General features: G+C 36.0%; 1 protein-coding gene across 4 annotated transcripts in view; it reads left to right on the forward strand.

Moving 5' to 3' along the window:
• Positions 1-17,084, forward strand: part of EXOC6 (exocyst complex component 6) — a 207,209-nt gene that overhangs the window by 101,115 nt on the left and 89,010 nt on the right. For all 4 annotated transcript variants that reach the window (XM_068548220.1, XM_068548217.1, XM_068548218.1 and 1 more), the window contains exons 14-17: positions 640-745; positions 5,813-5,922; positions 10,090-10,201; positions 10,751-10,885. In XM_068548220.1, coding sequence (XP_068404321.1) covers positions 640-745; positions 5,813-5,922; positions 10,090-10,201; positions 10,751-10,885 — 463 coding nt within the window. The remainder of the gene's footprint in view (positions 1-639; positions 746-5,812; positions 5,923-10,089; positions 10,202-10,750; positions 10,886-17,084) is intronic.

Raw genomic sequence — 17,084 nt, forward strand, 5'->3', positions numbered from 1 at the left:
CCCCCTATCACTGTGGGACTAAGGGTCACACAGTTAGTTCATAAATGCTTTAGACTTAAAGCAACACATGTAACTTGTATTCACAGTCCAATGGCTAAAACTAATCATATGACTTTGCCTATTTGGTGAGTAGTAAATGTGTCTGCCTTACTAAGTATAAAAGGTCCTTTTCTAAGTACAACATTATGAGAGACAAACAAATGGAAGACGTTGTTTTTATCTTCAAGGTGCTTATGGTCTAGTTGGAAAGAGAAAACAGAAAACATACAACTTGAGAGTTGTTCCTATCAAGAAATGTGACTGGGATACTCTTCACCTCATTTTTAGTTGTAATGAGTTCGTTCAGACTATATCATCTTGAGAATTGTTCTAGACTAGAAAATAAAAACTAAATTGCTGAGAGGATGTAAAATAAACAAGTGGAAAGAAGAGGTTGCACATTAATTTTGAGGGACAGACTTATTTGGTATTGGATTTCAGAATTCTGAGTGATTAGGCACTGTTTTCCTGTTTAGAACTTTAACTGACACACAAAAAATGATTTTGTAATTGTTGGGGTTTTTTAAAAGTATTGTCCTATAGCACTCTATTGATATGTTTTCTAATATTAAATTTCAATTCTGTCTTCTTTCTTAACAGGGACATTTTTGAAGAAGATAATTATAGTCCCATCCCTATTGTTAATGAAGAAGAATATAAAACAGTCATCAGTAAATTTCCCTTTCAAGATCCAGACCTTGAAAAGGTACAAGCTAGTTTTTAATTCAAGAATTTTCTTGAAAATAAATTAATCATATTTATTGCTACATTATATTAACCTGACATTGTGAGAATAGCTTCTTTTGAGGCTTTTGTTGTTATTGTTGTGTTATTTGAGAAAATTAATTATGTTTTGTTAACTTTTAAAGATACGTTACTACTACTACTACTATTTTGGTGAGGTTAAGAAAGGACTTTCCTGGGGCTACTAGGAGCCGTTGTCCCAAATGTTAGGTGGATTCCCAGGGCAGGTGTTACTATCATTGGGTGGGTTCCAAATTAGATATACTAAATGTTGAGTAGATTATAAGAATAAGAGAATATTGTAAGGAAAGAGAGAGTTTCTTTGAAATTTCCGTCACTGTGGAAGATCTTATTTTGTGGCTTTTTTTCTAGAAATATATTTGTATAAAAAGTTTATCTTGGGGACTTCCCTGGTGGCGCAGTGGTTAAGAATCCGCTTGCCAATGCAGGGGACATGGGTTTGATCCCTAGTCTGGGAAGGTCCCACATGCTGTGGAGCAACTAAGCCCATGCACCACAACTACTGAGCCTGCGCTCTAGAGCCCATGAGCCACAACTACTGAGCCCATGTGCCACAACTACTGAAGCCCACGCACCTGGAGCCTGTGCTCTGCAACAAGAGAAGCCACTGTAATGAGAAGCCCACGCACCGCAACAAAGAGTAACCCCTGCTCACCGCAAGTAGAGAAAGCCTGCACACAGCAATGAAGACCCAACGCAGCCAAAAATAAAATAAATAAAAAAAAAAATTTATTTAAAAAAAAAAGTTTATCTTGGTTAAGTAAGAGGTGTATGAAGGCAATAGCCACCTGTAAATTTTTCCTGAAGTAAGAATGTCTATTTTTGGAGTCACGATGTCTGAACAAAAGATAGGCTAGAGAAAGGAAATAGACCACCACGTAGAGTATTCTGGAAATACACCTGATTGCCCATATGCATGCGTGCACACAGAAACACACACGCTTGTACCAATCCAGTATCCCTGGGTGAAATTAGATCTTATGAGAAAAGGATATCATATTTCCTGTTGTTATCACCTTTTTCATTCTGTTCATTTTTGATTTTTTTTCCCTTAATCTTTTTTATTATTTTTCAACACTTTATAATTTAGTCCTTTTCTACATTTTTATCCCTTAATAATGAACAAGAGTGAATTCTGAATGAGTTGTGTGAATTGTGACTGTAAATTTTTATGTTACATTTGTATATACATAAACTAAGCATATTATGTGTAATAGTCACTAAATACAGGACCAAGTAATTTAATACATAGCTTTTAGATTATAGCTAACACTGCCATTGAATATACCTAATTGTATTCTAATACACACAAAAGACCAGAATAATTATTCTAGTTCTGTATTTTTGAAACCCCAATCAAAGTTTCCCTGTCAAGAAATATTACGAGGGACTTCCCTCGTGGCGCAGTGGTTAAGAATCTGCCTGCTAGGAGTTCCCTGGTGGTCCAGTGGTAAAGAATCCGCTTTATAATGCAGGGGATGCGGGTTCAATCCCTGGTCAGGGAACTAAGATCGCATATGCCATGGGGCAACTAAGCCTGCATGCCACAACTACTGAGCTCGTGCGCCTCAACTAGAGCTGCGTGCTCTGGAACCCACGCGCCACAACTATAGAGCCCATGCACCCTGGAGCCTGTGCACCACAACTAGAGAAGAGAAAACCCACACACCACAACTAGAGAGAAGCCCACACGCTGCAATGAAGAGCCTGCATGCCTTAGCGAAGATCCTGCGTGCTGCATCTAAGACCTGACGCAGCTAAAAATAAAATAAATAAATAAATACTAAAAAAAATAAAAAAGAATCCGCCTGCCAATGCAGGGGACACGGGTTCGATCCCTGGTCTGGGAAGATCCCACATGCCGCAGAGCACCTAAGCCCGCAGGCCACAACTACTGAAGCCCGCGTGCCTAGAGCCTGTGCTCCACAACAAGAGAAGCCACGGCAATGAGAAACGCACGCACTGCAACGAAGAGTAGCCCCCGCTCACCGCAACTAGAGAAAGCCCGCGTGCAGCAACGAAGACCCAACGCAGCCAAAAATAAATAAATAAATAAGTAGACAAACAAATAAATTTATTTTTTAAAAAAGAAATATTACGAGAATATTCTCTATCTCACAGCTTGGCTTTGTTTTGTTTTAGTTACTGGTAATAAATGTGTTCAGGATATAGCATCTGCAAAAAGAGCACTGGATTTGGTCTGGATTCATGTGCCAGCTCTGTCTGTGGCTTATTATGGGCAAGTGTCTTACCCTATTTGGGCATTTTTGCCTCATCTGTCAAATAAGGAGGTTGAACTAAATAATCTCTAATGTCTCTTCTAATTACACTAAACTATTCTAAATAGATTTATAGTTAAAAGGATATTTGATTTTGCTTGTAGGGTACTTCCAAAATATACAGCATCTGAGGATTAAGCTTGTTAAGAATTGTATTCATTGGTTTGTGTATTCATCATTAAAAAGAACTATCATTAAGGCAAAAGGCGCATGAAAAATTTAAATGGGATAACTTAGAAATCCCATAAGTTATTTAGTAATAGTCTCTTGGTTGTGTGTTTATATATTTAATTTTTTCCTATTTTAAGTATAATTTTCAATTAAAACGATTGAAAAAGATGTAAAATTGTCTCTCAAATAACATGAGTTATTTTCAGCGGAAATTACAAGTGAGAAAGGGAATGACACTGAACATATATGCTAAAATCTGTCTTTTTGCAGATAGCTGTGCTAATTTAACTAGGATCCTTTGGCTAAAATAAGAACATGTTCATATTGTCTTTAATGTCATTAAAATAAATTCTTAAAGTTGAAATATCTTTCAAATAGTTAATATTGGTTTCATTATTCTGCAAAACATAACTTGGAGGTGAGTTAGCTCTTACATTATTATAAGGTGATTTTAAAGAATAGCAACTCTTTGGTTGATTTTTGTAGTACTCCTAATTCAGTTCCTAAATTTGGAAATGTTGAACCTACCAGTTTTGGAGAGAGACTGCGCTCTGCAAATGTTTTCACTACCAGCTTATTGTAAGTTTCTTTCTGCTGGAGGTACCTAAGAGTACCTATGTTAATTCATATATTTATCATTCACCTGCTATCTAGTAGACACTGTGCTATGCACTAGTTTTTCAGTCTCTGCTGTCAAGGAACTTGTAGTCAAGTGAGGGATAGATTAAATAAACAGGAAATTACAATCCACAGAAGTTGGCCCTGCTCAAGATAGAAGAAGCAGCATGGAGAAAGGCTGTAATTCTGCAGTATATAGTACAAGGTTGATGAAGTGCAAGAGATGAAGATCAAAAAATGAAGATGAAGTAGAAAGTGGCAGACTATAATAGGCCTTGTAAACAATGTTAGGGAGTTTAGCCTGATGGCTCGGATAAGTCACCACCAGATTTCAAGCAGTAAAAACATAATCAGATTTGTGCTTTGGAAAGATCTCTCTGGCTAGTGTGTGGGGAATGGATTGGAGAAGAGTAAGGATGGGATACTAGCTTGGGGATTGTTGCAGTTATTTTGGCAAGAGAGATTGGTGACCTGAATGGGAGTTATGGCTGTGGAATTTGATTTGAGATATTTAGGAAGTAGGAATGACAGGAGTTGATTATCACTTGCATATGAGGGATGATGAAGATAGAGGCACAAGTGTGATAGCCACATTTCTGCCTTGGATGGTGGTAGCATTCACTAAGATAGGAAACGCAAGAGGAGCAGATTTAGAAAGAAGGGATGATCATTTCACTTTTGGTTCTGTTGAGAATGTCTCAAATGTTACAGCTAAATGGAGGTGTTCAAATGTTAGTTAGATATACAAATTTGGACTTCAGGAGAAAGGTTTGGCCTAGAGTTTTAGATTTGGGAGATATTGGCACTGGCATGGTGAGAGTAGGTGAGATTCTCTAAGGACAGTATGTGTGGTAAGAAGGGAAGAAGGTGTAGGATAGAACCCTAAGGAGTAGCAATTAAGGGATGGCTAGAGGAGGCGATATAGAGAAGGTAGAGAAACAGAGGAAAACCAGTGTGGGTCATGGATTCCAAGGAAGGAGAGATCATTTAAGAAGCAGGAGGTGAGACTTCCCTGGTGGTCCAGTGGTTAAGACACTTTTTTTCCAATGCAGGGGGCATGGGTTCGATCACTGGTCGGGAAACTAAGATCCCACATGCCCCGTGGAGCGGCCAAAAATAAATAAATAAAATGGGGGTTTATTTAGGGGGGGAAAAAAAAAAGCAGGAGGCCCATTGTGTCAGGTTAATCAGGTAACATGAAAATTTATTGGATTTAACACCTGTGAGGTCATTGGTGACCTTCGTGAGGGTGTTTTCAATGATGTAAACTAAGTTGCAATGAATGTGAAGATTGAAGTAGATTAGGCTTCATGAAGGGTAAAGAGGGGGCTTTTGGTAACAATCTTCGGGAGAGTTTACCTTTTGGAGACTGAGAATTTGCTAATGGATGTTGGCTGATAAAGCATTTTAGCCAAGAAGCACACTGTAAACCATTAGCTTCATACTGGCGTTAGATGTATATAGGTCAGAAAGCTGCTGTAAGGTATTCTAGGAGTTATGGAATGAAGTGGATACTTTCTTAAATTGGCATTCAAGCGAGTGAAGGGAGTCTTAGAATTATTTGATGACACTGGGCCAGGAAGCTGGTCCATAACTTTCATGCCAACCTGACTCTTGTATTATGGCTGCAAGGAAGCAGAGAGTTAAGCATCTTCTGCAGGATACTTATCATCAGGACACACACTTATATACTTTCTCTACTTGTTAGAAGTCTGATAACATGATTTAAGAAACAGGTAAATTGCCACATTATTTTCTTCAGAAATATTTTGGTTCTTTTTAAAATCTTAAAAATAATGAGATAACAGTAGACCTTAAAATGCAGGTATTAACTACTAATTCAAATGTGAAATCAATTTAATTTTTACATTTTTGAGGTGATTAGAATATCTTTTTCTAAAATTTCAGCAACAGTTTCAACTTTGTTTTTCTTTCAACAGCAATCTTTCCCAAAGAAACTGCCCATGTCTCAATCAGTGCCTCATATTTATATTCAAGTTAAAGAATTTATTTATGCCAGCCTTAAATTTTCAGAGTCATTACACCGGAGGTAAGTTTATTAATAAGAAATGTATCTTTATTATAGCTATTTTTGTGAAACATTAACACTTGATTTTTAGGCCATGACTCTTCAGTGGACTATTATCTCGTTGGAAGGCTTACATATCTTAGTGGCATTTGGGGTTAACTAGAAATGCAACCTCAGACCTACTGAATTAGAAACTGAGGATGGAGCCCTTGGCTTTACCAAGTACTCTGGGTGATTCTGGTGCACTCCAAGTTTAAGAACCACTGCCTTAAGCTTCATCATACTCTACTAGTCTCTTATACCAAAGTTTCTAAACATGGATTTTAAAGACATTAGCTTATAACATAACACACACAGTATCATTCAGCATTGGAAAAACAGTGGATACAAATGAGTATTCACTGAAAAGGAATGACAGACTATTACAGTGGTAGTTTTCATTAGCGGAGCTCTAATGGTCCAAGAGCTACCAATAATTTATGCCTATCTTTTTTTTCGTTGAACATTCTAAAGTTCCGATCTAAAACAGAGCAGTAGGGCTTCCCTGGTGGCGCAGTGGTTGAGAATCTGCCTGCTAATGCAGGGGACACGGGTTCGAGCCCTGCTCTGGGAAGATCCCACATGCTGCGGAGCAACTAAGCCCGTGAGCCACAACTACTGAGCCTGTGCGTCTGGAACCTGTGCTCCGCAACAAGAGAGGCCACGATAGTGAGAGGCCCGCGCACCGCAATGAAGAGTGGCCCCCGCTTGCCGCAACTAGAGGAAGCCCTCGCACAGAAACGAAGACCCAACACAGCCAAATAAATAAATAAATAAATAAATAATAATTAAAAGGTGCTAATAATTAAAAAAAAAAAAAAAACAGAACAGTATAATGCAATAGTTAAGGACATAAGCTTCAGACTTACACCTGAGTTTGATTCTTGATGTTGACACTCACTAGCTTTAGTAGGACTTTGGGCAAGTCACTTAATCTGTTTAAATTGCAGTTCCCTTATCTGTAAAATGAGAGAAATAACTCATAGGGTGGTTTTAAGAATTAAATGAGGTAGTGAGTGTGTATAAAGCACTCAGTGTAGCCTGGCACATGGTAGGCACATAAGACGTAGGAGCAGATGAGATACTACAGTATAAGATGTGAGACTAGAGCTTGGAGTTTTTATATTTCATTTGCAGGCATTGGGGAACTGTTGAAGAATTTTTAACTAAGAAACGACATGACTGGAGTAATATTTTAGAAAGTTTACTCTGGCCTCAATGTGGATGGTAGATTGGAGGTAAACTGTAGAAAGTATAGAAATTTACCAGTTTGGAATTAAATTTATTTTGTTTATTTACAGAGGAGAGACAGTGGATCTCTAATTGTTATTTGATTTTTTAAAATAAATAAATTTATTTATTTTTGGCTGCATTGGGTCTTCGTTGCTATGCACGGGCTTTCTCTAGTTGCGGCAAGCAGGGGCTACTCTTCGTTGTGGTGCACGGACTTCTCATAGTGGTGGCTTGTCTTTGTTGTGGAGCACAGGCTCTAGGCACGCGGGCTTCAGTAGTTGTGGCACACGGGGGCTCAGTAGTTGTGGCTTGCGAGCTCTAGAGCGCAGGCCCAGTAGTTGCGGTGCACGGGCTTAGTTGCTCTGCGGCATGTGGGATCTTCCCGGACCAGGGCTCGAACCCCTATCCCCTGCACTGGCAGGTGGATTCTTAACCACTGTGCCACCAGGGAAGTCCCGTTATTTGATTTTTTTTTACCACATTTATAATACCAAAGATAAAAGCCCTTAGTCATAATATTATGTGTAATTATCCCTAAAGCTTCCCTACTGACTGACTAGAACTAGAATTGCCCCCTCAGTTCTGGCTCTTTTTGTGCATGAACTCCTAGCATTCTAAAAGGTAAATGTTGTATACTAATGCTACAGCAGAAAAGATTATCTATTTTTTCCTTCTCTCTTTAATAAAAATATTTGTCATTTTTGTTAGTTCAACATCCAGTCATTCTATTTAACTCTCTATGATACTATTTATTTCATTTAGCAAGGCTTTTTATACTTACATTTTTTAAAATTAGCTTTACTAAATAACATTGCCTATTTTCATTTCGTAGTTCAGAATACAGAAAGCATAGTTAGTATAAAAATATCTAAATCTAAATTTATTCTAGATTATCAGCTTTCTGACACATTTTTGTTTTAAAAATTTACATCTGTGGCCTAAAATTGAGCTGAATCACTTTTTTTTTTTAATTTGTCCTTAAAGAATTATGGAAAAATAACTTTCTGTGTTTAAAGCTCTTTTATTACGTTTAAACATGTTTTGCAGTTAGATTTTTAGACCAAAAAGATGCTTTGGAGCTCTTATAGTGAAAATGTTTGGGGTTCTTTTTATATGTGAATAAAAGCAGGGCCAGAGAATTAAGTGATTTCTTGATGAGATTCTAAAGTCTCAATTATTTGGTTGCAGAGAAAACATGTGGATCTAATATGATCTTTAAGAAATTTTCAGTTTTCATAAGAGGCTAAGCTCTAAAATAATTTAGGAGATTTATTGTATATTGATATTTAATTACCGTGTTATTTGTTATTTAAAAATTAGGAAGAGTACAGGTTATAAGCTCAAAAGAGAAGGAGTTAAGGAAAAAAAATTGCTCAGTTAGGATAAAAACCTCTTGGAGAAAATCCTGGTCATTGTTGGCTAAATCTTGCTGGCACGAATAGGACGTAGGTGCTGTCAGGTTTTCTTTCTCTGCTTTTACTTACGGAAGAAAAAGACGCATTGATTCAGCATTCAACGAAGTTCAGGGAATTAAACAAAAGGCATTATCTGTCATGCATAACTTTTCATCTGAAAAGGGTGCTATACAGGGTGTCTTTAAGCATAATTTGAGTGTGTCAGAAAGGAAACCAGAGGACTTGGCAACCACCTCCTTTATATCGGTGTGAGTACGTTGCTTGTTCTAGGGACACTATTGATTTCTGTCAGAGAGTTTGCTACTGTGTAGCGCTGAAACCCTACTGGTATATATATGCTATTCCCTGGGAAGTCTTGACTTTAGATACCAAGAAATCAGAGAGACATATTCTACTCAGGTCTGCCAGAATTAGAACAGAAATTGAATTAGTACCTGCGTTAAAATGGAGAACATTAGAATAGTAGTGAAAGTTACCTGTGTTTTGTCAAATCTTGTTCTATTTGCATATTTAAACTAATGTAAACTAGTAAATATTTGTACTTCATAGATTTTTAAGAGTAATGTTTTAATAAAGTAAAAAGTGAAAGGGTGCTAAAATTAAAATGTTAGACTGTGTTTAAGGCAGTGAGTCTCATCTGGGGCAGTTTTGCCCCCCAGGGTATATTTGACACTGTCTAGAGGCATTTTGGGTTGTCACAACTAGGGGGAAGAGTGCTACTTGCATCAGGCGGGTGGAGGCCAGGGATGCTGCTGAACATCTTTCAATGGTACAAGACAGCTCCACAACAAAGAGTTATCTAGCCTAAGTGTCACTAGTGCTGAGACTGAGAAAACTTGGTCTAAGGACAGCTTGACCGTTTTGATAATGAGGCTATATACAAAAAATCGTGACTTACTTAAATTGAAGGCCTAGTGGTTAGAAGAAAATAATAAGCTTTTTAGTGCTATTCTAGTCATTTTTAGGATGTTAAGAAACATCGTAAGGTTAGTTCCTCCCTCTCCCAAATTAAAACTAGTGTAAGGCAATTAATTTCTTTGAATCTTTTTTAAAAAAATCTCAGTGGAAATGGATAGCTTAGTTATATTAAAATCAAATCTAGCAATTGTATCCAGAGAGTTCACATCAATTTGTATTTTAAAAGTAATTTTAGCTATAGTTGTATATAAAGTGTCTTTGAAAGTGGCTGTCCCATAATGGAGTCATAATTTAAGAATAGTTTTATTTCCTTATACTAAGTACTCCATGGTTTTACTGTAATGGTTAATTGAATACATTTAAATTATTCTATAAATGAACATTCTACTTTATGGAAAGTATCCCTTTTGTGAAACTAAATTGAATTGAAATATGTGATTTAATAGATATGAATGATTGTAATTTATTTAAAGATATAAAGGAATTAGAACAAATTATTTTAGTAAATTACGTTAAATTATTTAGGAAGCTAACTAATTGTAACCCTTGTGGAAACCTTAATAATATCAACCTTTGTTTTTAGCTCAACAGAAATAGATGATATGCTTAGAAAATCAACAAATCTGCTGCTGACCAGAACTTTGAGTAGCTGTTTACTGAATCTTATTAAAAAACCTCACATAGGTTTGACAGAGGTAGGTTAAAAAGATATTTATAGCTAAATGTTTCATTATATGAAACAATTATTATAAATTAATTTATTGCTGAACATCATCCTATAAAACTAGCTTTCCATTTTAAATGTATTAATAGAAGTGGATTTGTTTTAAAATAAAAGCATCATTGTAAATTCCAGTGATGTGAGGGAAAAGGGTTTACGTGGGGAATAGTGGATAGCTGATGATGTTAGAAGATATATGGAGATTCATGTTTGCCAGACTTTACATGAAAAGTGAAAATACTCATTTTTTTTACTTGGTGAATGTTTAAAATTTGAAAAAGTGCTTTGAAAAGTTATTTTAAATTAGTTGGTAGTTAGACTCTTGGTTATTTTTTTTAGATGATAGCATTCATAAGCAGTATTTACAGTAGGCTTTTGAAATCAGATAATCAGTTGTATCCTATAATGCTATAATTACGCAGAAGTGGTACAGTTGCTGTAAGTAATAATCCTAATTTTAAAAATCAAATGGCTTTGTATACATGTAACCTGCATTTCACTGGAGGCATTTTCTATTTTCTAGCTAGTGCAAATCATTATAAACACCACACACCTGGAACAAGCTTGCAAATACCTTGAGGACTTTATAACTAACATTACAAATATTTCTCAAGAAACTGTTCATACCACAAGACTTTATGGGCTCTCTACTTTTAAGGTATGTAAAAATCTGACCAAAAGTTTTTATTTCAGTCACTGTAAGCAAACTTTTAAAAAGTAAAGACAATTTTTGTTATACACATGATTCCATTATATTTCTAACAATTGAAAATTAGAGATAATCAGTGTCAACAATGAGCAGATAAATGTCAGTTCCTTTTTGGCATTAAACATCTTTGTTAAAATGAAGAAAAGTATATTGATTTTCTATAGCTGTATTACATTTTCTTCATGTTTTGAAGACTTACAGTAGTGCTGAATCAGTCTAACTTGATTTTCTTTCATGTCTCACAGTTTAATAGTTAATTGTATACGTAATATATATAAGTGTGTGTGTGTTTGGAAAATAAAATTGTAAGAAGAATTAGACAAGTGTAAGATTTGCTTTACATCCTTTATTGGCTCTGATCTGAAGAAAAGTAAATATTGCCTTATTACATGTTATTCAAGTCCTACTCTTTTCTGAATGGACAGATTTTTGTTTTTATAATACCATGGGATATAACAAAAGATTAATTAATGGTTGTTTTAAGCATTATGAATTAAATAATTACATAAATTTGTTATATAAACTTTTATTATTTTATTGATTTGGGATCATGTAAATGAGACACTGGCATAGTCTAGCAAAATAAATCCTTTTGCATTGAATATTTTGTTAAACTAATATAAACCATTTATTGATCCCTTATCTAGCATTGAATATTTTGTTAAACTAATATAAACCATTTATTGATCCCTTATCTATAAAATAGGCTTGCTAGTTTAACCTCATAGCCCTTTCTAAGTTTTCTATTAAAAAGGATTCTCATCTTCCCTACTCCTGCTATATTATAAATTACCCAATTTATCTCCTAAAATTATAGTATAATCATTTACATTTTAAAAATTCAGTATACTTGTATTTAGATATAACTAATTTAATGTTAACAGTAACCAGACTTTGCAGTCTAGTGGTTAAGACTCCGCACTTCCAATGCAGGGGACGCAGGTTTGATCCCTGGTTGGGGAACTAAGATCCCACATGCCACGTGGTGCAACCAGAAAAACCCAAAGAACAAAAACAAAAAACAGTAACCAGACTTTGAAAGTGTGAAGTCCAGAAAAGACCCTTGGTTCCTAAAATTATCTGTCTGGCCCCCAAGTCTTATGCTCCTCTGATGATTCTTGAGCCCATGTTGTCATCCTAATCCATAAGACACAAATGCAGATGATATCTGAGTGAATGAATTAATAAAATTATTTATTAAAACTGAGACAGAAGCTGGACAAAACAGGCATTCATTTATTCAGATAGTATAGTACAGTAATTAAGGGCACATACTCTGGAGTTAGACTGCTGTGTGACTTTGGCCACATTCTTTCATTTTAATGATTCCTGGTTTTATTATCTACAAAATTAGAATAGCAATGTATTATCTACCTCATACAGTTATTCTGAGGATTAAAGGGGATACTTAGCACAGTGCCATTTGTTGTACATGATCTGTGCTCTGAGCACTCTGTTAGGTGCTGAAAATATAGAAATGTATCCCTGCCCTCAAGGAGCTCACAGGAGAAAAAACTATAAAAAGACACTTGACAATATGATATAATAAGTACCATAATATAGGAGGAGACTCCACAAACTTGTAGACATTTATTTATCCACAAATTGATTCTTTGCTTCAATATTAGATTTTACACAATCCTTTTTCTTTCTTGCTCTCTGTCCTTATGTCCATGTGTTACTCATATGCTGTCAAGAAGGGATTTACTAGGGAATGGAGTTGTAAGCATATTTAACTATTAACATTATATTTAGTAGGCTTACTCTGTACTTTGATTAAAACATGAAATGCGTTGACATCTGGTGTATCTAGGGATCTTCAAGCAATTTTTCTTATCAGTTGTAAGTCAAAGAACCACACATACTGGAACATGATGCCTCAGATTAAGGAATCTTGGAACTACACTTCTCAAAATCTGCCCGTTGAGAGGAAGTGTTTAGAAATGTTAGCTCTGGTCCATCGTTCCAGTGGTCCTTAAGTTGTAGATATTTAGTTGAAGCTACAACTGCCATAGGATACCCCTTGGGTTTTCTAGGAAATCAAGTTCAGCCTGTACAAATAGTAGAGCATCCTTATTTTTTGTTGTTTATTTTTTGTTTTATTTTTGCACAGAACTCAGGAAACCCTTTCTGTTTTATGATATAAAAACAAGAGCTATTTCAAGCTCAATGTTTGAAGGTTAAGTGTTCTTCAACTCTTCCTTTGATCTGTTTCAAGAGGAATTTGTCTTAAACTGTGCTATGGGAAAGCAATTCAACAGGGAGAATCATTAAATCAACATTAAAGTGAATTACTGAGGGAGATTGGGGGAATTTCCATTCACAGTGAATAGTCAATCTGTAGATGATTAAAGTACAGTCTTGATTACAGACATTAGCATGGATTGCTTAGTTAACCTCTTAGCCTAATTCTTTTCAGTCCAGTGACCTGATCAAACATATTTCTATTTAGTTGCTTAATGATTATAGAAGTAAGCACTTACATGATCCTTTTACCCATACCTCCATTTGCTTCCCCTCCAAAATCCCACATATGCATATACAAAGTGGTAGATTTTATATCATATTTGTTTACTTTATGAAATATTATATAGACTGCCTTGTTAACTTGCCTTTCATTGTACTAAATCTGTGAGTGATACAAAAGAGGTAAAGTAAGTAGTTCCTGCCCTCAAGCAGTACCACAGCTTTTTGAAATTAACCTGGACCCACACTGAGAGCTACTTGAAGCTAATATAAGACTTCTAACTGAAAAGATTTGCATCAGAATAGAGGGGAAAATGGGAATACCATTCCCTTTTTAATCTGTGTAGAGAAATGGCCCAGTTCTTTTTCTTTGGCATCAGAGCTTTTTAACTTTGCTCCCTGGAGCTTTTCCAACCTGCCACCCTGAAGAGTCCTTTCCTTTTGAGTCCTGGCAGTGATTGCAACTGTAAATGCCTAGAAAGAATATGCTTGCGATTCTTTTTCAGTTTGCCTTTTTTAATCTATTGATGAGTATGTAGCAAAGTGTTTTTAGGATTATGACTAAAGTGATAGTGGTAAATTATCTTTGATTAAGGGCTTGAAATTCTCTTCCTGTGGAGCAAGGACATGGTACGTGGACTCTAAAAAAACTTATTTTTTTAAATGTAGCATTCATATATAAGCACACACAATTTATAAATGCAATAATTATAAATAGATATAGCTCAATTAATTATTAAAAAGTGAACACAGACTTCCAGTTTCTAGTCCGGCATGTAAAGAGCTGGGAAGTTATCACTCTGTGCCAGCGAGTAAAAAGCTGAGAAAACTGAAAAAATCAACTCTTCCTTGATCTTTCAGAGAAGTAAGACCACAGGACACACTGCTGCCCCCAAAATTGGAGAAGTAGGCAAATACAGAGAATCACAACTTAATGGAGTAGAAACCCATAGGAATCATTACTGGGGTAGGAAAACCTGAAGTATAATTAATGAATATTAGAAAATCAGTATGGACAAGTTTGAGAGTTAAAACTCCAGGGGAACCCAGTCTTAGAGGGGGCACCAAGTTCTCCCAGTGAAGATTTGAGGAAAATCCTCTTACATTTCCAGCAGGGGCAAGGGAAAAGGAACCATTTTGAAATACGCCAGAGCATTCTGTTCTTTAAGCATTCTGTTTTTCTAAACAAGACCTAACCTCAAAATAAACTATTTACCAGTGCCTAAACTAATGGGGGAAGGGAAACACCCAACTCCAGCCTGCTCTGGCCATCCTGTCCAACTTGAGGGGTGGAAATGAAAAGCAGATGTGAAGTGCACAGCTAAGGGGCAAAGGCTTACTTAAAGATGAAGACCTAATCGTAGTACTAAAGAACACTTCCCCTCTCCCACTGTCTTACTGCCACATTACTAAAGGCCTAATTACTGCAATTCTTTTCACCCAGTACACCATGTCCAGCTATCAGGAAAAAATTACAAGGCAGACTAAAAGACAAAAAATACAGTTTGAAGAGATAGATATGGTATTAGAACCATATTCAGATATGTCAGGACTATTGGAATTATCAGACCAGGAATTTTTTTTTAAAAAAACCTATGATTAGTATGCTAAGTACTTTAATGGATAAAGCAGACAACATGCAGGAACAGATGGGTAATATAAGCAGAGAGATGGAGAATTTAAGAAAGAATCAAAAAGAAATGCTAGAGATCAAAAACACTGCAACAGAGATGAATAATGCCTTTGATGGACCTATCAGTAGATTGGGCATGGCTGAAAAAAGACTCTCTGAGCTTGGGAATCTGTCAATAGAAACTTCCAAAACAGAAAAGCAAAGAAAAAAACACTGAACAAGAATATCCAAGAACTGTGGGACGACTACAAAAGGTGTAGCATACATGCAATGGGAATATTAGAAGGAGAAAAAAGAGAGAAAGGAACAGAAGCAATATTTGATCCAGTAATGACAGAGATTTCTCCCAAATTTATGTCATACAACAAACCATGTATTCAAAAAGCTTAGAGAACACCAAGCAGGATAAATACCGAAATAATTACACCTTAGGCATATCATGTTCAAAACTGCACAAAATTAAAGATAAAAAATCCTGGGCTTCCCTGGTGGCGCAGTGGTTGAGAATCTGCCTGCCAATGCAGGGGACATGGGTTCGAGCCCTGGTCTGGGAAGATCCCACATGCCACGGAGCAACTAGGCCCATGAGCCACAATTACTGAGCCTGCGCGTCTGGAGCCTGTGCTCCGCAACAAGAGAGGCCGCGATAATGAGAGGCCCACGCACCGCGATGAAAAGTGGCCCCCACTTGCCGCAACTAGAGAAAGCCCTCGCACAGAAACGAAGACCCAACACAGCCATAAATAAATAAATTAAAAAAAAAAAAAAGAAATACAACCAAATTAATTTAAAAAAAAAAAAGATAAAAAATCCTTCAAGAATCTAGAGGAAAAAGCTTACCTAGACTAACAAAGATAAGAGTTACATCTTACTTCTCTTCATAAACCATGTAAGCAAGAAGAGAATGGAGGAAAATATTTGAAGTGTTGAGAGAAAAACACCAACGTAAAATTTTATATACTATGAAATTATCCTTCAAAAGTGAAGGAAAAATACTTTCTCAGACAAACAAAAATTGAGGAAATTTGTTGCCAGTAGACCTGCCTTGCAAGAAATGTTAAAATAACTTCTTTAGAGGTAAAGAAAATGATATAGGTCAGAAACTTGGATCTATATAAAGAAAGGAAGAGCATCAGAGAAAGTACAAGTGAAGGTAAAATTCTTAATTTATCTAATAGATAACAGTTTGTTCAAAAGAATAATAGCAACGTGTTCAATTATGTATGCTTAGCAGTACCATCTCTTGGAGATGTTACTCAAAGACAGTTTAGATAGCTAATAGCTCTCATTTCTATGCAAGGTAATCAACTTCTGTTGAGAGCAGACTCCAAGAGTATTGAGTATAGGCAGAAATTCTCCCCCTCTGGATAAGAATTAGTCGGTGATGTTGGTGGAATCAACAAATGTCACTGGATAGGTGCAGAGTACCTATGATTGAAGGATCACTGGCTTCTAAAAGATTATAGGTGTAACTGGAACCGAAAAATCTCTTCTTGTTGTTCAGGTCCTTGGGGTGATTAGGGTGAAGTAATGCAAAATGCTGCCAGTAATGTCTAGTAAATTCCATTAATTTCTGCAAAAAAAAAAAAAAATTATTACCCTAACACCAAAACCAAAGACATTATAAGAAAAGAAAACTACAGACCAATATCTGACATGAACATAGATGCAAAAATCCTTAGCAAAATATTATCAGATTGAATCTAGCAATTTATAAAAGGAATTCTACATCATGACCAAGTAGGATTTATCCTACTCTGCAAAGCTTGTTCATCATTCAAAAATCAGTTAATATAATCCATCACATCAGCAAGCTAAAGAAGAACAATTACATGGTTATATCAATAAATACAGAAAAAGCATTTGATAAGATTCAACCCCCATTCTTGATAAAAACTATCAGTAAACTTGTAATAGAGGAGAACTTCCTCAACTTGATAAAGAGTATCTACAAAAAACCTACAGTTAGCATCATACTTAATGGTGAGAAACTTGAAGCTTTCCCACTAACGTTAGGAACTAGGCAAGGATGTTCCCTTTCACCACTCC

Source organism: Eschrichtius robustus, chromosome 7, assembly GCF_028021215.1.
Source record: "Eschrichtius robustus isolate mEscRob2 chromosome 7, mEscRob2.pri, whole genome shotgun sequence".
Lineage (NCBI taxonomy): Eukaryota > Metazoa > Chordata > Mammalia > Artiodactyla > Eschrichtiidae > Eschrichtius > Eschrichtius robustus.